General features: G+C 46.9%; 2 protein-coding genes and 1 long non-coding RNA gene across 7 annotated transcripts in view; 2 read left to right on the forward strand and 1 right to left on the reverse strand.

Moving 5' to 3' along the window:
- Positions 1 to 20,390, reverse strand: part of PRKG1 (protein kinase cGMP-dependent 1) — a 1,254,852-nt gene that overhangs the window by 542,544 nt on the left and 691,918 nt on the right. The gene's annotated exons all lie outside the window — the stretch shown is intronic.
- Positions 1,105 to 2,911, forward strand: LOC109492945. Its single transcript, XR_002146951.3, has 4 exons — positions 1,105 to 1,233; positions 2,043 to 2,297; positions 2,499 to 2,585; positions 2,872 to 2,911. It is a non-coding gene; the product is annotated as an uncharacterized LOC109492945 (long non-coding RNA).
- CSTF2T (cleavage stimulation factor subunit 2 tau variant) lies at positions 17,359 to 20,323 on the forward strand. Its single transcript, XM_006937713.5, has one exon. The coding sequence runs from the start codon at positions 17,947 to 17,949 to the stop codon at positions 19,876 to 19,878; it is 1,932 nt and encodes a 643-aa protein (XP_006937775.4). The 5' UTR covers positions 17,359 to 17,946; the 3' UTR covers positions 19,879 to 20,323.

Consider the following 20,390-nt stretch of genomic DNA (forward strand, 5'->3'; position numbering starts at 1 on the left):
TACAAAACAGATGAACATAAGGGAAAGGAAGCAAAAACAATATAAAAACAAAGAGGGGACAAAACATAAGAGACTCTTAAATACAGAGAACTGACAGTTGCTGGAGGGGCTATCGGTTGGGGAGGGGATGCTAAATGGGTAAGGGGCATTAGGATGACACTTGTTGGGATGAGCACTGGGTGTTATACATAGGAGATGAATCACTGGATTCTACTCCTGAAATCATGATTACACTATATGCTAACTTGGATGTAAATTTAAAAATAAATAAATACATAATTTAAAAAGGATGATTAGGAAATATTTTTGAATTTTTACTTCCAGCAAATAAGCTCTTTAAAGGAAGGCATTCTTAATCACGTGATGGACGTTTTAACATCCTGGTTGCAGTTAATTTCCAAGTATTTGCCATTATTATGCCCTATGTACAAAACCCTAAAATTCACAGAATGCTTTCGGGCTCCACTGTGTCAAGATTTCCAAATGTATAACAACTGCTATAGTCTGAATGCCTATTTTTGTTTGGGGCTGTTTTTTTTTTCTTTTAAGATTTTTTTTTTATTTCTAATTTTTTCTCTAGTTTTACTGAGATGTAATTGACGTGTAACATTGCATAAGGTGTACCACACAGTGATGTGATCTACATATATTCTGTTTACCGTTTGGCATTTATTCACGGTGCCATAGCATCTTTTAATGTGCTTCTAGCTTATTCATTTGCAATGAAACAGGGCTGAGCAAACAGAACTCTGAACTCTTCTACTATAGAATACTTAAAAGAAAAAAATTGTCCATTTAAACTTGATCAATCAGAATTCTTTGCAAGAGCTACTATCTTTTTTCCCTCTTTCAACCCTTAACCTATTGGGGCAAAATAATAATAATATAATAATAATAATAATAATAACCTGAGAAATCCTGTATTTACAACTTGCTATTTACCGAAATATTAGTGCTCCTGTAAAAATACAAATTTTCCTTTTTTCTGTGTTTTTTTTCCAAGTTTGCAGTGTTAACTGCAAATGATCTTTTATGAGGAAAAGCCCCCCAAAAATCACAGAATAGAATCTCCAATTTTATGATGTCATCAAAAGGAAAATAGAACTTAGTACACAGGCAGCTTTTCTGGCACAAATCCATTCTGTTTGCTGAGGTCTATCTTATTAAATATGCTTCCCATCAAATTGGGAGACCATCACTTGTCCTTTTAGAGAAGAAAAGCTACATCGTTAGGTAAGTAGAGAGAACAGCTTGCTGAATAATGCATAGTTTTTAGTATTAACGACTCAACAGCTACATCCACACAGATTCTAATAGTTCACATGGTGCTTGTTACCTTGGCAACCCAATGAATGATAACAATTGCATGGAAAATGGTGTACTTGTTTTAATATACCCTACGATAGTAAGTTCCTAGAAACCTGAGAGGCTAATCTATGTGCTCAATCTGGGAATGCCAGGTTAGCAGAGTCAGTGACCTGGCAACCTGTGTCCAGGAGACATCCTGAGTAAAATGTGAAAAAGATTTGGGGTAGATGGCTAAGTCCTAGAAAGCTGAGAGAGACCTCATGGACATATTGCGATACATGAATGTCCAGACACTTGGGCTTCGCTTGAAACATGGGTTCAGGACAAACTGAGGGTTGATGGGGGGTGGGAGGGAGGGAAGGGTGGGTGATGGGTCTTGAGGAGGGCACCTTTTGGGATGAGCACTGGGTGTTGTATAACCCCAACAATTTGACAATAAACCTCATATATTGAAAAAAAAAAGACACATGGGTTCAGGAATGGAAGGGAATGTTTTGTGTGATGCTAAGCCAGGATGAAGCCACTCAGATATCCTCAGGGCAATTGTCCGATCCATGGGTAACAGTCTGCAAACTAGAAGAGCTAGGTCTCTGCCTGGTAGCACAACCAAAGTTCTGATGAAAGCTCGTGAACATCCTCTTCCACCCTTCGTGGGGTGGGAGAAGCAGGAGAGAAGCAAGCAGCGGTTGCGGCAGGTGGGAGAAGAGAAACAGTGGGATGTGTCGTTTCTCCAGGAGCAGTGGTGATGAGGGCCCACCATCCTGCAAAGCGAGGAATGCAGAGAGGACGCGAGGAGCCGTGCTGTACGTCCACGTGGCACAGCCATGTGATTCGGGAAGAGGAGACCAAATGGTTTCGCGTCTTAATCCCCGTGGACCTGAGCCACCAGGGCTCACCGGTCTCATGATAAAGGCCTGGGAAAGCAAAGTCACGCAAGCATCTACAAGAGCAGCTACCATTCAGCACAGATTCAGCAACTGTCATTAGAGGTAACGTGCATACAAACCGGTTTTCTAAGACAAGTTTCTGATATTTTCTCATTCTGACTTTCCACATCAGGGCTGTCCACATCACCCCCCTCAGACAAAGGGAAAACGATGAATATAATGGCCATCCTTGCCCTTCCTTTTGGTGGGAAGAAGTCAATAGAAGATCCAACAATAATGAGAGTAATAACTGTTATTTTTCAGAGATGCTTTTTTTCTAAAGCGGTCATGGTAGAATTGCATCTTCAGGCTGTTGGATGGCTCACGCCAGAAGTGTCTCCATGCGACCTGGTGAGTTCTACCAGCTCAGGGCAAGTGTTTCTCAGGGGGAAGTCTGCAGACCCCTGAGGGTTCGGTTCCCAAGGTCCATTCCAAACGCGCATTCTAGGGCTCTGTGTCCAGTTAACCTGCTTGGAGGGGACCCACGTGTCTGTATTTTCAGGAGACCCTACAGGGATTTCTGATGCATGCTAATTTGAGTGAGCATTCTTTTTTTAATGTGTCAACCTATCTGCGAATCTTGACAAACAGTAGAAAACTGAACTCTAAGTTGTATCTCTTGAAATGTTTTTGTCAGGGGAGAAGAAGAAGAACACAGAGAAACAAAGTCCAACAGTTAAAAAAAAAAAAAATGCCATGAAGGAAATAAACCTTATTATCCGATTCCCAGTCTTCGTACCCAGGTAGAACTGTTATTATTAGCTTCTCAGATATCCTTGGAAATACCTTACGAATACACAAAGAGAACGGTTCACACATGCATGTATACATACCCCGGGGGGCAGAAAAAGAATGTAGCTATACTATAAGAGTGTCGTGTAACTTGCTCTTTTTCATTAAAATATATCTAAAGACCAGGATTCCCTAAGTACATCTGTAGGCTTTCCCTCATTTTAGCCACAGTTGCATGTAATTCTAGGAAAGGGAATATAATTTATAATCTATAGCCATTAATAAATGTAATTCGTCGAATTCACTGCTGCCATTTATGCTGTTTCTAGCATTTGTGACTACAGAAGCAGTGAATGATGTCTCCCAACATTTCAGAATACTGGTGTCATTAATTTGTCAATAAGACCATGTCATTCGTTTGCCTCCTCTCTCTCTCTCCACTTTCAAGAGACAGACTCTTTTCTAAAACTCTCCTTTTCACCTGTCCTATTTTTTTTCTCTTCTTTGTCCTAAATGTGCCTTAGTGGTCTGCTCGATGCAGCCTCCCTGGTGTAAGGTGACCCGCGTGTCTCCATGGCGTGTGACCACTATGTTCCTCTGTACGAAGAAATCTGAACATACAATGTCTAAGCATTACGTTAAGTGTGAGAGTTAAAAACAAGAGCGCACATCAATCTATTGGATGCAAAGGCTCTCTTTTAGATTCTAAACAACACTGAGAATTTTAAATAATGTCTGGACGTCCTCTGCTGAAGAGAGATCGGAAACTGTATAATGTTGTACAAATACCATTCCGACAGAATGCTAACACTCCCAACACCTCACTTGCATTGCAGAAACCTCCGTGTGCCTGAGGTGTGCATAATGCTTTAAGAGTGTGAAAAACACTTTCGTATTCATCATCCTGGTTTAAAAGCTAGAAAATACTCAACTTAGCTTAATAACCTACTGACGAAAGATGCCTTTTGAACCTCCAAACATGAAATGTGCCATTTCAAGTGTCTCTCTTTATCCAAGAATCGTATATATGTTATGCCACCTACATTTCTTTCTCCAGAGTGACAATTTCCATTTGAAACAGCTTCAATTAATAGCCTTCTCTGTTTGGCTTCTCCCCCCTGTGAAATAATTCAGAGCTTCTAGGCACTCTGTTTTTATAAGTAAGCAGCCACGAAAGATTAAAAAAGAATTCGGCACAATGAATTTTCTTGGCAAAATAATGTATTAGCTAAATGGTGCCTATTAAATCACCTGTGCCCCTGGCAGCTGGTTTAGGGCTATACAATAAATGACAAAATAAGCCTGTGTGGAGATTTTTCAATATTCTGCCATGTGGTTATGGATTTCAGACCTTCTTCCTGTCAGTTTTATGCCGCATTTCTTTACAAACCCGACAGGCAGCTGACAAGGCAGGGAAAAGTTAGAAGATGTGGCTGGTGGTGAAATGTAACGCATATTTTTTTTTTTCCTTCAGGAGAATAAAACATTTAGTCTAAGTGCACAAAATCTGGGTTAGAACTTTGAGGAATTCACGAACCATCTCCCTCGGTCGGACTGTCCGGCCCTGAGTCCGTCACCTGCTTGCTCTAAAACCGAGGGCGGGCTGTTGGGCCTGCCTGTGCCTCAGTTTCCTCATGCACGGAAAAATCCTCCCAAGGCTGTCGAGGGGTGCGAGGAGTATTTGGGACTGAGCAGGGCATTGTAGCTGCAATAGTAATGGTCTGGAATCACAGAGCTTTCTGGTTGGTTCTAGGGAGGAGTATTAGCATTTCTGAGTGTATGAAAAGACAACTAGAGTTGGATCGGGATACTTCCACTAAACCCTTGGTTCTCCAAACAGTATGGCGAACAAGCATCAACACTGACAATAGTTTTAACACACGGATGGAAATGGAAAGACTATGTAGAGAGGAAAGAGGAGAATATACACCCGCTGCCCCCTCGGTTTATCACGATCCTGGCTCTTCTGACACTGTTCATTAACGTGTTTGCTTCGGTCTTCACTGGAGACCAAAACTCTCTCCCTCAGGTTAACTCTTCCTGCAGGGGTTCCAGCTGCCTTTCTCGCTCGGGCCCCTGCTGCCACTGGGGGCCACCTCCTACACGGAGGGAAATTGCGGTGTCTTCGGAAGGAAGTGGACACCGAACGCTCAGCTTTCAGGTCAGCGATCAGAACTGCCTTGCGACCTCCGGAGGGAAACCAGAAACAAGGGGGCTTTGTTTTGTCTCCTACGGTGGTGTCCCCTCTAAGCGCCCGGAACTGTCTTCTCCCCGGACCACAGGGAACAGACACTTGTACTGTGAAAGGAGGAGGTGAGAAAGTAACCTACACAGTGCACAGCGACTGTGGAAACGGAAAACAGGAAGACTTTTTGTAATCCCTATTTTTAAAGTTTATTATTTATTTTCAGAGAGAAAGAGAGAGAGTGTGTGTGCGAACGGGGAGGGGGAGGAGGGAGGGAGGGACAGAACCCCAAGCAGGCTCCATGCTGTCAGCGCACAGCCTGACACAGGGCTTGATCCCATGAACTGCGTGACCATGACCTGAGCTGAAACCAAGAGTCAGACGCCCAACTGACTGAAACACCCAGGTGCCCTGAAAGAATTTTTTTTTAATGGGAGAAAGTATGTGAGTAAGAAATGTCATTTTAGGAAACAAAAATCCTTATAGAATGTAACTAGTCAGTGAGCCCCACAACAGGACAGAATCAAGTAATCAGCACAGGCTGGACCCCACTGTCCCTGGTTCGCAGGCTCATACGATGCTCTCCTTGTGAACACAGTCTGATGGTCGAAGATAGACTCGCATTTGTATCACCTTTCTCCAAGTACAAGTAACATTTAAGCTTAGATCTGATACTTAAAAGAAGAAATAAACCTGGTTATGTTTTATCTACGTTGCACTTAAAAATTGTTCTTAAGTGATCATATGCTTTACGTGAAGGTTAGAGTTTAAGAACTCTGGCCGGAAAATAACAATACGGTGCTGGTTGAATCAATGGCCTGGCAACGACAGATTACCTGCCAAGGAGCAGGCTCGCCCCCACCCCCCACTTCTAGATAGCGGGGTGAAGGGCTGCCAGAGTTACACCTGCTTTGAGTCAGATGCAATCACTTACCAGTATAACCCTGTGTCCTCAGCATATATAGGTGTGTGTGGCCACGAAGAGCCTAGCACGGGAAAGAGGTAGAACAGTCTTTTTCTGAGTAGTAAAGGAAAAAAAACAAATCCTTTTTTATCCTCAGCCTCAGCAAGAGGGTCAGTGGGTAAACAGCAATTCTATTTTTGTTTCCTACACACCTCTGAGGAAACCCAACAAATCAAAAATGCATTCGGAAACCGTGGGCTCCGATCCCGAATTCTCTATCTCGCCTGACACGAGAGACACCCCTCGCAGGCAAGCCCTTCTTCCACCACAAAGCTGAATCCGAGCACCATAAATCCTCAGCGGGAGAAGTTCCAGGAGAAAACTGATGACAGTTTCTAGTAAACAAAACAAAACAAAACAAAACAAAACAAAACAAAACAAAAAGCAAAACAAAAAAGAAACAAAGAGAAACAAACAAACAAAAAGGGGCTACTGAAAGCAGGAACCCCATTTCGGTTCACGTTTAAACCCCCCAGCTTGTCAAACTCGGGGGCTGCTCTCGACAGAGCACGTGCCTTACGAGTATTTTCGTAAACGAGATGCTGAATCGCTTTTAGTTGCATAAAAGCATAAAAGTTTTCCTAAAGACTTTTCAGGCTGCTGGTGGTCTGAAAAGCATCAGGTCTGTCTCCTTCCTGCCAGATACCTGTTCTCGGGGGATCTCTCAGAGCCTGGCCTCCCTGCAGGTGAGAATGAGGGCCCCAGCCACTGCTCAATCCCAAGGCCTCGGCAGCAAAGCCCAGACCACTGAACGGGCAGGGAAACCTGGCATTTTCCTTTATTCTCCCTGCAGGTCTCAGCTGTTCTTTCCTGGACCCCTCGTGGGCGGCGGGCTAACACACACAATTCAATTTTCAGGGCTCACAAAAGACTGCACTCCAGAAGCATAGGTCATTTGCACCTCCCTGTCTCCCTGCAGGTCTCTGTTTTGTCCCCAGGGCAGGGAGGGAACAGGCAAACACCTGGAAGTGAGTGAGATGGGGCTCTGGCATCGTGCGGCTCCCCGGGAAAGGATACACAGCCGCTGCAAGGTCAATGTCAGCTGATGGTGACAAAGAGGACAATGAACACAAGAACTGCCACCGTTTATTGTTACCGTTAAGCTGCCACGAAGAGAAGTCTCAGTATTTTTACCCGAGTGACGGAGGAGTTTGGTATTTTAAAAATGTATGCTCTCTTCACCTTCAGGAAAATCATACATTATGTATAGTGAGAGCTGGGCGAAGATCGTGAATCGGCAGCTAAACTTCCTTTACTATTTGATACCAGACTGTTTTTTCTGACTGTGGTCAATATTTAAAAGCTTACATGGACATTACTCATGGTGGGAACTAATATTTTATTTTTGCTGAGACAGAGGGGCCAACTTAGAAGAGTGAGGTAAAGCGTGCCTCTGGTGACAGGCAGGTTCCCCGCTGAGAAAAGCCCGTCCCCACCCCCCTCCCGAACAAGGCTGGGCCACCAAGAGCTGGCTGGGATCTGTGGTCAACCAGGGCAGATACTCAGCTGTGAGCAGGATGGCTGGACAAGTGTTTAAAATAACTGCAAATCTTAGGGCGCCCGGGTGGCTCAGTCAGTTAAGCATCCAACTCTTGATTTCGGCTCAGGTCATGACCCCAGGGTCGTGGGATGGATGGAGCCCCACGTTGGGCTCCACGCTGAGCATGCAGCCTGCTTGGGATTCTCTCTCTTCTTCTCTCTCAAAATAAGTATTAAAATAATTGCAAATCTGTACCTGATGATAGACAGTGTCATGAGCCTCAAAGTGCCCCTATCCTGGACCTCTCTGTAGCCCAGCAGGTAAAGAAGGTTAACTCAAGGCACTAGAAGTGTCTGTAGGGTCCCTCCCCCCCCACAACTGATGGCCGGGCCCTGGTATACAGCTGTGAGGTAGTTTGACTATCACCCCGGCCTCAATGCTTTTTCCGTATTGGACTGAATCACAGATGGACATCATAGTCAAGATGGGCCTTTGCTTTCTCTCTCCTACGAAGCTGGAATCTGTACTCAGAGAAGCAAATCATTCTCTCTGGGAAAATCTGTAGCAAGTAAATAAAAACCCTCAGGAAGAGTGCCTCAGATGTCAGTGGACTAGGGAAAGAAATCAGAGATCTGGTTCTTGAAGCAGAGAAGATATAAAGATAGAATAGAAATGAGGAGTTGGGGGGGGGAGAAAGAGAGAGAGAGAGAGAGAGAGAGAGAGAGAGAGAATGGGAAGAGTGCGTCCTAAAGGTGTCCCATCTATGCCTTCCTTCTTTTCTTAAAGGTGGCTGCCTTATGGGATGTCAGGGATTGAACTGGGTCCATTCTCTCCTCCCCTCAGCCCAATTCATATGTTGAAGCCCGAACCTCCCATGTTGGATATTTGGAGACACAGCCTTTGAAGAGGTGATTAAGGTAAATGAGGCTGGTAAGGGTGGGGCCCTAGTCCCACGTGACTGGTCTTCATAAGAAGTGAAAAGCACACGAGGGGTTTGCACACATGAAGAAAAGGCCACGTGAGGACATGTGCGAGCCAAGTAGAGAGGCCACCAGGGAAAGTAAATGTGCCGGCACCTTGATCTTACATTTCCGGCCCCCAGAGCTGTGAGAAAATTTGGGCTTGTTTAAGCCACCCCATCTGGGGTATTTGGTGGTGGCAGCCGGAGCCTGAAGTGACAGCAGAGTATCGTTACAATACCACCCCCAACCCCTCACTTCCCACGGTTGGATACGGTGTCTGGAGTTGTACCAGTAGGTGCTAGGGATCGCATTCCTAGGAACATCAGATTTTACATTTTTATCTCATTTCTGACCTTGGAGAATAGACTTGTTTGATGGCAAACCTGAACTGACATGCTGGGGCACCTGGGGGGTCTGTCAGTTGGGCAACTGACTTCGGCTCAGGTCAGAATCTCACAGTTCTTGAGTTGAGCCCCATGTCGGGCTCTGTGCTGACAGCTCGGAGCCTGGAGTCTGCTTTGGATTCTGTGTATCCCAATATCTCTGCCCCTCCCCCCACTCATGCTCGCTCTCTCTCTCTCTCTCAAAAATAAACAAACATTAAAAAAAAGTTAAAAAAGAAAGAAATTAGCATGCCAACATAATGTTTCTCAAGGACCATTCAAATGTGATAATAAGCCCCAAGTTCATTCTGCCACACTAGCCTTTGTTGTTGTCTTCAACAATCTGAGGCCTCCTTCAAATATTTCCAGAAAGCCACTTTCTGTAACCTGGCATAAATAGAGGCTCACTGGAGAGGCCAGCCGAGCCTCAGAAAGGGCCAGCTTCGGAAGCGAATTCGGAAGCTCAGACGTTTCTCTGAAGCTGGGTATTGGATTGTTCCGGTCACAGGAAGAAAGATTCGCGAGTTGTTCATCTTAAACAGGATGTCTTTAGTCGGGACCTGGTTTCGGGGCTTGTACTTTTCCAGAGTCTTTGAGGATACTTCCTCCCTCTGTCCTTTCAGGCGACAGCCTGAAGCCAGAATAAGGGAGCTCCGCTTCTTGTCCAATTAGTTATGCTCCTCCCGGGTTTGAATGAATGGCCTGTGTCTGCCGGGGCACACTCGAAAGGCGCAGCGCTAATGACATCCTGAACGTGACTGTACGCTCAGACAGGTATCCTGTGTGCCAGCCCAGTGCACGGTCCTCCACGGTCAAAGTTCAGGCAGGCCCTTCTAACGAAGATGAAAAAATGGAATCTCAGCCAACTAAATATTTGAAGAGTACATTTCAGGGCTTAGTATAAGAACCCAGTGAGCACCGCATGGATCACTCAAATTCTCAGTGAAGCGTCTGATGGGATTGAGCCTAGAACGCGCTCATGTTCGACTACAAATCCACCACCGGTTACAATGGCAACGCTATCCACGCAGAAGTTTTAATATCAGGAGACCTGGTTTCAGGCTGGAGCTCTCCCGCTGACGAGCGACGCGTCCTTGAGCAACTCATTTGTGGAATAGCAGTTTAAGGGCTTGAGTTCTTGAGTCAAATGATGTGAGCTCAAATTTTTAAAACAAGATAATCTGACAACAGACCATTAGTTCACCCGGTCCAACCCCTTCGAAGACACAAATGAGGAGACTAAAAAGTAAATAGCAGTAGACTAAACTTGGAGTCTCTTTGCACTTACGATGCTTTATCTACCACTACTAGTTCTATATAAGAGATGTCGATTAATAATTGCTGTACACAGTAAGTGATAAAAATAAGCACGCCCTATGTTCCACACGACGATCCACAGAGGTGGCAGAATTCCTGTTTAACAGACACTGCAGCACCGAGGGGTAACTGTTCTCAGGCTCCACAATACTTACTGAACCAGGCAGCCAACCCAAGCCTCCTGGATATCCAAGTCTGTGCTCTTAACCCTTCACCTCACTGCTTCCGCACGGGAAACTGGAATACCTAGACCCCATTACATGCTAGGCTGGCCAGTAACTGGGCATCCAACCCTGTCAAGTCTCCTGTCTTCCCTGGGCCTCATTTCCTTCATCTCTTAAACAACAGAAAAAAAGCACTGGCCCACACAATCCCCTCCAGGGAGAATGTTTGCCTCTCCCAAGTCTCTAATCCTGGTATGCTATATTCCCAGCAGCTCCAAATTCAGGGGATCTTCCTCTTGCCAATAAAAGCAACTTATCCCATGCATAAATAAATAGAATTTACCACGTATTCCTCTATGTCTTGTTGCATATTAAATACACTTAGAGACTCAAGTGGGGCGCCTGCCTGGCTCCGTCAGTAGAGCATACAACTCTTGATCTCAGGGTCGTGAGTTCGAGCCCCACGTTGGGGACAAAATTACCTACAATAAATAAAAGTTAAAAAAAATAATTGGGGAAGATGTCACAGACAAACCTAATTTTGGGATTGAGAAATTCAGGTTCTCATTTTACGAAAAGTGCATTTATTACCTACCTAACTGGATGCTTAAAAAAAAATCCATTATGTGAGGTTTCACTACAGCCCTGCAAATAGAAAAAGGAAACATTTTCTCAACCGCTTTAGTTTTTAGACCTTATGGTCCATCTGTCGCCACAGCACTGATTGTGATGTCAAAATTGCAATTAGTTACACTCAAGGATAATCAGGAAAAAGGCCAAGGTATTTGGAGTGCAGGCCTTGATAGCCCATGATTACTACACTGGTTGTGAAACAGGGATTTGCAAATCAGGAGACCTGGTCTCGGGCTATACCTCTGCCACTTGCTTGCCATGAACCTCGGGAAGCTCGTTTAATGGAATAATTTAAGAGCGTGAGTTCTTGAGTCACACGATGTGGGTTCGAATCCTGCCGCTGCCAGTTAACGTGGTCACAGCAGTGAACTTCCCTTAGTTGTAAATTGATAGCATGACCTGCCTGGACCAGGAAGGTGGTTGAAAGGAAACGTTTTTGAAAGGAAAATACTATGTCTTATTTAAGACATCGTATGTTATACAGCATTTATCAGAGGGCCTCCTTGCTGTTTAGTGCTCAGTGTTAGCTTTTATGAATGGCATCTGGATTTTAAATGAGGCTACCTTTACATAAAGTTCTATGTTAACAGTCCCCTACGTTTCTACATCTTTAAAATCAGGATGCAAGTGTATGTACCTCATGTGATTGTTGTTCAAAACCTGATGTGGGAGCCCGAAGAAAAGTGTTTTGTGAACTAAAAGCATTACATTACTATTTGGCTAACATATGTAATCTGTTATTGTAAGATGATCTTGTATTACTTTTTAAATTTTTTAATGTTAATTTAGTTTTTGAGAGACAGGGAGACAGAGCGTGAGCAGGGAGGGGCAGAGAGAGAAGGAGACACAGAATCCGAAGCAGGCTCCAGGCCCTGAGCTGTCAGCACAGAGCCCCAACGCGGGGCTTGAATTCACAAATCTTTATAAGATGATGACCTGAGTCGAAGTCGGATGCTTAACTGAGCCACCCGGGCGCCCCTCTTGTATTTTTTAAAATATCCTCTGAGTGCTTGGAATCTATAAGGCACTGGAGTAGGCAATGTGAAGAATAAAAATCAGATACGGGTTCTGGGCTTACAAGGTACCAAAATCTCAGCAGAAGACACACAAGGTGGAAGATACTGGGTGCTCAGCCAGTACTTAAGAAGGAAGTCTCTGAAGTGAGCATTGAAGGACAGAAAGGATCTAGACATAGGAAGATGAGAAGGGACAGAGAAGAAGACATCCCCAACACACAACAGTGAGCAGAGCAGGGTGGGAGGCAAGGGAAGAGAACGAAGCCAGACTGCAGATGTTGAAGGCAGGAAGAGTAACTACCCCTCTTCCGATGAAAGATTATAGGGGATTAAAAAAGAGTCTGGAGAGGGTATGATGCTCAGTGAAATAAGTCAGACAGAGAAAGACAGATGCGATATGATTTTGTTTATGTGTGGAATCTAAAAAACAACCAAGAACAACACAAGAGAAACAGATACAGGTAGCCAAGTCATGGGTGGGGGGTGGAGGCGGACAAAACGGGTGACGGGGATCTAGAGGCGCAAACTTCCAGCTACAAAATAAGGCACAGGGATGTAAAGCACAGCGGTAACTTTGGTAACAGACGCTAATCTGCTTTTCACGGTGAGCATTTCATAACATATGTAATTGTTGAAATACTATGTTGTACGTGTGCAACTAATATTAAATGCCTACTATACTTAGATTAAAAATAAACATTTTAGGGGTGCCTGGGTGGCTCTGTCAGTTTGATTTCGGCTCAGGTCATGATCTCACGGTTCGTGGGATCAAGCCCTGAGTCAGGTTCTGTACTGACAGTGCGGAGCCTGCTTGGGATCCTCTCTTTCCCTCTCTCTCTCTCTCTGTCCCACCCTGCTGGAGGGCACGTGCATGCTCTCGCTCCCTCTCAAAAGAAATAAATATTTAAATAAAATATAAATGTTCAAAATCAGAGTCTGGGTGCAAAAGAGCTCGTGAAGAAGGAATGGACGCGACTGGTGTTCTTAAACCTCTACTGTTACTGTTACGTGTCCGTGTTTCAGAAAAAAGGAAGAAAGCCCACAGACTCACACACCCATCTAGTTTAGCCTCATAAATCTCATCTTCGAAATCTTTTAACTCTCTGTCCCAAAGACCATCTTTTATCACAATACTACCAACTATGTTTTAGTTTCCTGTGAAGGCTTCGAAAAGTGTTTTGACTATTTCTATCTGTTCATGCTTTGGCTCTCTTCCCTTCATCTTCTGTGTACACATACCCGATCATAACCCGTCCCTTAAACCCCAGCTCCATCAGGGAATCTCCCTCGATGATCTAGACCTTATCGATTCCTCTGCATGCTTCATTATGTATCTGTTTTATCAAACAGTAAGTACCGGGGACCTAAGAATAAAACGACAAGGTCCCCATTCCGGCTGGGGACACGGTTAATGCCATGGGTTTCCTCTTGTGTAAAATGAAAGGTTGCGCCTAAGGTCACTTCCCATTATTTATTCAACAAATAAAATGAGCACCCACCTGTGCTAAGCTCTATCTTAGGTGCTGAGGATACAGTGAAGAAGGACAATGTACGTACCTATCTCTTTATGTATGTATGTATGTATGTATGTATGTATGTATCTATCTATCTATCTATCTATCTATGATTGTCTCCCTTGAGTTCAGTGGTTCTCAAACTTTAGCTTGCATCAGAATCACCTGGGGGAGCTTACTAAAACCCAGATTTCTGTAAAGACACCCCATTCGCAAGAGAGTCTGGTGCAGCAGTCGTAGAGTAGAGCCCCAAATTTTAGCATTTCCCACGTGTTTCTGGGTAATGCTCATGCTTCTAGTCCAGGGACCACACTCAGAGAACCTCTGCTCTAGTGGAATGTCTTTGTCTTTTTCACTGCTCTATTGCCAGTGCCTAGAATAAATGTTGATGGAATTAAAGAATATAAGGCATTTTGTTAATTGACAAAGGGGAATCTAGCTCTTTCCTTGCATGATGTTATAGTTTAGAAGGAAAATAATAATTCTACTAACAGGCAGAAGAGTTACTATCATCAGAAAGGGATAAGGGATGGTTTATATGCAAAGGCAAATGAACTCATTTCCAACCTAGAGGAAGGAGGAGGAAGGTCAGGGAGGACTTTGTGGAGGAATATATTTGATCTATTATTCCTTCGAGGGCCGGCCCATACACTTGTTTCAAAAACGCCAGTTATAATTAAAAAATATATTTTTAGTCACTCTCTTTGGAATCTGTCTTAATCTATGGTGAATCCTTTGTACTACTCTCCAAGTCTGCAGAACCTTCGCATTGTGATGTAAGTTTTGCTATTTGGAAATAGCTACATACCACATTTTTGCCAACTCTGGTCCGAAGGAGAGTTGATTTAGTTGCATAACTCTGTCCTTTGTCAAAAACAAGGTACACTTTTGAGTTAAGGTATCAGCTTTCCAGTATGACCTAGAAATGGAGCCCTGAAACAATTTCAGGATAGGAGCTTAAAAGTCACTTGGAACAATGGAAACCTCCATGGATTAAGTTTATCGTTTCTAAAGGTGATTAGTTTGAAGAACACCCCCATTTGTCCATATGTTCTGATGTGTTTGTTTAAGAGTTACTCTTAATATACATGGTATTTTGATTTACTGAAAGAATCAACACTTAACCATGCAAGATACCAGGCACATTTTTTCTTCGGAGTATATGCCATGCTATAAATATCTAAAGTTTAAGCATTATGGGAACAAAGAAAGCAGTATAAAATAGTTCTTCCAAAGTACATCTGCGAAAACCATGTATACGTACCAGGAAATACCCACAGGTTTCTAACAGCTCTTAGAAATTCTGGGCCACTCAGCTAATAATAAATGTTGGTTTATGCGTCCTGGGCATTGTGCTTGATCATACTGGTCCTTTATGAAGGGGATATATCGAACCATTCTTCTAGCTTGGAACAAAAAGACTAAGGAAAATGTGGAAGACCTACGACAGAAAGCATACACTTATAGTCATGGCTTCTCCCTGCTCATTTGTCCCCAGACTCCCTCAGCCACTCTGCTCCCCCATTGTTTGAGCCCAGGGTATCTTTGCTGTGGGATCAACATGTACTAGCTATGCCAGGTCAGCATTCACACAGTAATAGGCTTTTTTGAAAGACCTCCCGTATCTCATACCGAGAGGTACCCGATGAGCAACAAAACAAAAGCACCTCAAGTCCAGTTGTTCAGATCAACGATTCTTAAAAGGGGCTCCCAACACCAGGGACCTCAGCATAAGCTGAGAACCAGTTAGAAGTGCAACCTCTCCAGTCCCACCCCAGAAACACTATGTTCAGAGGAGGTGGTGAGGCCCAGCCACCTGACTTAACGGGCCATGGGTCCAGGTGGTTCTGATGCATGCTATGGGGTGAGAGCCCTTAAGACACTGGCAACAGCAGTAAGGAAACCGGCGGACGAGCCATGAAACTGCTCATAAACTTGACAATTTATTCTAACAACCTCTTACCATCCTGATTACTACATGTAATACACACACACTTCTCCGCCCCAACCCTGCTTCACCTCCTATAAAAGAGTCACAGGGAAAAACCAACCATTACTAGCAGGTGGCTGTTCTGTTTCTTTGGCGAGGAGTGAGGGAGGCAGAGAAACTGAAAGGCTCCATACAAATCTGCTGTTTGCTCCTTTTCCTGCTTGCGTTCCTGCCAGGACCGGCACCCCCACATCACACACGCTGCACGGTGCAAACAGTGTGTGTCCTCCTTGTAAGGGACACGGAGTCAATGACTGCTCTACAATAGAAAATGTCCCAGGAAGGACCAGGAGAGAAGCCACCACAGGGCAATTCCAGACCACGGAGCCGGACGTCCCCACGCGGGGACCCTGGCTCCGAGGAGTAACACGCGGGCCTTCGTCTTTGTTCTGACCAGTTCCTGGATGCCACACCCCAAACAAAGACGAGACCCCTGCTCCTTCCTGAGTCTCCCAGGGGCTCCGTCTGTACCTGCTTTCTCTATACCTCCGGTAACCTCTGCTCTCCCCTCCTGCTGGTTCCTGTTTGATTTCCATCCTATATGAAGCCAAGGACCCTCTTGGCTGGTCTTGGGAACGCCCTCTGGGTCCTTGGACCCAGCGTGACATCATCAGCAAGATTTTATTGAGTGATGTAAATACACTTGGTCACTTGCAGATACGAGTTATCATGTGTTTAGTGAATAGCTATGTTCAAGCACATACAGGCCATCTCCATGAGAATGCCAAATTTTAACTAGAAATACCTGATGTTTACACCTAATAAAATGTCATTGCAAAGGTAGATTTCACACCCAAGTTGTTGCACACATACTAAAAAGTTTTCAACAGCCTAACTGGATATCAGTTTTTATAGTTAAATATAAAATAAGTAAAACTGTATTTTAAAAAAGGGGGGGGGAGGGGGAACCACAGGCCTAAAATGGTGTCTCTTAGACCGACTTCCCAAACCCGGGTAATAATCTAATTGCAATTTCAGCCTCCCCAAGAAGGCAGCCCTAGGAAACTGGGTCAGCCAGGAAATTTTCCTTCCCGTCAGCACCAGGGAGTCTGTCCCCTGGGTCCTCTCCCTCCGCCAAAGAGAGGCGAGGCCATCTGCACCAGGAGACCCTAGGATACAGCCTTGTCTGGAACCATCCCTTTCTTTGGCATCAGCTTTCTTGCCCCACCCTCCCTCCGTAAAGAAAAAACCTGTACATCTCCTGGGAGGTGCCTCCTTGCTACAAGGGATGCTGCACAGGAACTAGGACAGACCAACCTGGTTAAGAATGCTGTGGCTTTTAGGGGGGCCTGGCTGGCTTGGTCGGGAAAGCCGACACTCCCCGCCCCTTGAGCTCCAGTTGGAGCCCCACGCTGGCTGTAGACATTACTTTAAAAAAGAAAAGGACATTCCAGCTTTGCTCTTTCCCGACCGCTTAGCAAACGGCCTAGCCCGGCCCAAGCTCCACGCCTAACACCTGTTAAACGCCGCAGGCACAGCGGCAGCAGGGACGGCCACTCGGCCGCGCCCTGCACCGGGGAGGGGGTGCAATCGTCGCCAGCCGTCTGCAGCAATCGGAAGCGATCTGAAAGCCTGCAGCGGGAGAGGGGCTGAAATGACTCATTTGCGCTCTGCAGCCCCGAGCCGCGCTGGCTCACGAATCGCGCCTGCTCGTGTGGGTTAACACCGCTAAGGAGGAGGGCTGCCCACGCGGGGTCGCCGCCCGCGGCCGCAGAGGCGCCTGGAAGGCCCTGCCCCCGCGACAGCGGGGCCTCCGCAGCTATTCTCCCCAAATGTTTTCCAAAACGGGGCTGTGGCTGTTGTCGTTCAAGGAGCAAATCCCCAACTGCTCGGAAACGCCTACGCTGTTACCTCGCAGTCCCGGGTAGGGTTTTAAACAGGGCTTAAATAAAGCGGAGGAAGGAGGGTCGGCTACCTGCCACGCTAACATCAGAACAGAGAAGCCGCCGCCCAGACCCGCTTACGGTTGGCGGTTTCCCGCCGGGCAAACGGAAGCAAAACCGCCCCTGACGTCACGGGAGGCGGCCGCTCCCGGTTACCATGGGGAAGCCCGAGCGGCCATCTTGACTGTGGTCAGCCTGCACCGGCCGCGGGAAGTCTTCACGATGAGACACGAGAAGGGAATCGTCCCTCTCGGAAATAAGGAACTGGCAGAATCACGAAAGACCAGAGGCACAAAGCATTAGCTAATGTAGGTAGGGGAGCACAGAGGCGGTGCGGCGTCCGCGGCTTTAGCGGAACGATTCGATCGGGCCCGCGGAGGGTTCCGCCCCGGAGCCCGAGAGCCGCTTCCGGTGCCCAGCGGAAGCGTGGGTCGCCAGAGGACGACTCTTGGAAAGAATCGGCTCTCCGCTGGGCGCCCAACCGGAATCATGTCGAGTTTAGCGGTGAGAGACCCGGCGATGGATCGGTCACTGCGTTCCGTGTTCGTGGGGAACATTCCGTATGAGGCAACCGAGGAGCAGCTGAAGGACATTTTCTCGGAGGTCGGTTCTGTGGTCAGTTTCCGGCTGGTGTACGACCGGGAGACGGGCAAGCCCAAGGGCTATGGCTTCTGCGAGTACCAGGACCAGGAGACCGCGCTGAGCGCCATGCGCAACCTCAACGGGCGCGAGTTCAGCGGCCGGGCGCTGCGGGTGGACAACGCGGCCAGCGAGAAGAACAAGGAGGAGCTCAAGAGCCTGGGGCCCGCGGCGCCCATCATCGACTCGCCCTACGGGGACCCCATCGACCCGGAAGACGCCCCCGAGTCCATCACCAGGGCGGTCGCCAGTCTGCCCCCCGAGCAGATGTTCGAGCTCATGAAGCAGATGAAGCTGTGCGTGCAGAACAGCCACCAGGAAGCGCGAAATATGCTGCTTCAGAACCCCCAGCTGGCCTATGCGCTGCTGCAGGCCCAGGTGGTGATGAGAATAATGGACCCGGAGATTGCTCTGAAAATCCTGCACCGCAAGATCCACGTCACCCCGCTCATCCCGGGCAAGTCTCAGCCCGTGTCCGGCCCCGGCCCCGGCCCCGGCCCGGGGCTGTGCCCGGGACCCAGTGTCCTGCTGAACCAGCAGAACCCGCCAGCCCCTCAGCCGCAGCATATGGCCAGACGGCCAGTGAAAGACATTCCTCCTCTGATGCAGACCCCTATCCAGGGCGGGATCCCAGCCCCGGGGCCGATGCCAGCTGCGGTTCCCGGACCCGGGCCTGGTTCCCTAACTCCCGGGGGAGGCATGCAGCCCCAGGTTGGGATGCCGGGCGTCGGCCCAGTGCCTTTAGAGCGGGGACAGGTGCAGATGTCGGATCCCCGAGCTCCTCTACCTCGTGGACCCATGACTGCCGGTGGCCTGCCTCCTCGAGGGCTGTTAGGAGATGCTCCAAACGACCCCCGTGGAGGGACTTTGCTTTCAGTCACCGGGGAGGTAGAGCCCAGAGGCTATCTTGGCCCACCTCATCAGGGCCCCCCCATGCACCACGCCTCTGGTCACGACGGCCGGGGCCCTTCCTCCCATGAGATGAGGGGAGGGCCATTAGCAGATCCCAGACTGCTAATTGGAGAGCCCAGAGGACCCATGATAGATCAAAGGGGTCTCCCAATGGATGGTAGAGGAAGTAGAGATTCTCGAGGGATGGAGACTCGAGCCATGGAGACGGAAGTCTTGGAGACCCGAGTAATGGAGAGAAGAGGAATGGAGACCTGTGCAATGGAAACCAGAGGGATGGAAGCGAGAGGCATGGATGGAAGAGGAATGGAGCTAAGGGGCCCTGGCCCCAGCTCCAGAGGCCCCATGACTGGTGGAATCCAGGGTCCTGGTCCCATTAATATGGGGGCAGGTGGTCCTCAGGGACCCAGACAGGTCTCGAGCATTTCAGGGGTGGGAAATCCTGGAGCGGGCATGCAGGGGGCAGGCATACAAGGAACGGGCATGCAGGGGGCGGGCATACAAGGAACGGGCATGCAGGGGGCGGGCATACAAGGAACGGGCATGCAGGGGGCGGGCATACAAGGAACGGGCATGCAGGGGGCGGGCATACAAGGAACGGGCATGCAGGGGGCGGGCATACAAGGAGCAGGCATGCAGGGGGCGGGCATACAAGGAGTGGGCATGCAGGGGGCGGGTAAGCAAGGTGGAGGCCAGCCGAGCAGTTTTAGCCCTGGGCAGAGCCAGGTAACTCCGCAGGATCAAGAGAAGGCAGCTCTGATCATGCAGGTTCTCCAACTGACTGCAGATCAGATCGCCATGCTGCCTCCTGAGCAAAGGCAGAGCATCCTGATTTTAAAGGAACAAATTCAGAAATCTACTGGAGCTTCTTGAAAGGTCTTAGACAGTGTTTGGCAGTATTCTCAAAGTTTTTGTGTAGCATGGAGAATGGGTGCAAAAAGCTGACCGCTGCATCCCCACACTTGAATGATTAGGGTTTCCCTCCCAGAACCTTATTTCATCTTGTTGTCTTTGTATTTTTCTCCGTTTTCCTTTTTATTTTAATGGGGGTGGGGGTTGGGGGGAGTGGGTCTGTTCACTTTTATTCACTGTAAATATACAAAAATAACTCTGGACATGGTTATATTATACCAAATACAATTACAGAGAATAAGCAATATTAAGTGTCTACGGTATGTTAACTACATTTTTTTAAATATTGAGTAAAACAATGTGACAACTGCACATAATACTAAAATATGACTTGTTAAGCTGGTAATGTACTAAGATAGTTTAAGATTCTTGGTTGTGTAAGAAAATAAAGAAGTTTACCTCAAAATTAGAAGATACATTTTTTGGTAAGCCGTTTAAAATACAAAATCCTATTTTGGGTCAGTAAGAATGCT

This window comes from Felis catus, chromosome D2 (genome assembly GCF_018350175.1).
Source record: "Felis catus isolate Fca126 chromosome D2, F.catus_Fca126_mat1.0, whole genome shotgun sequence".
In the NCBI taxonomy this organism is placed as follows: domain Eukaryota; kingdom Metazoa; phylum Chordata; class Mammalia; order Carnivora; family Felidae; genus Felis; species Felis catus.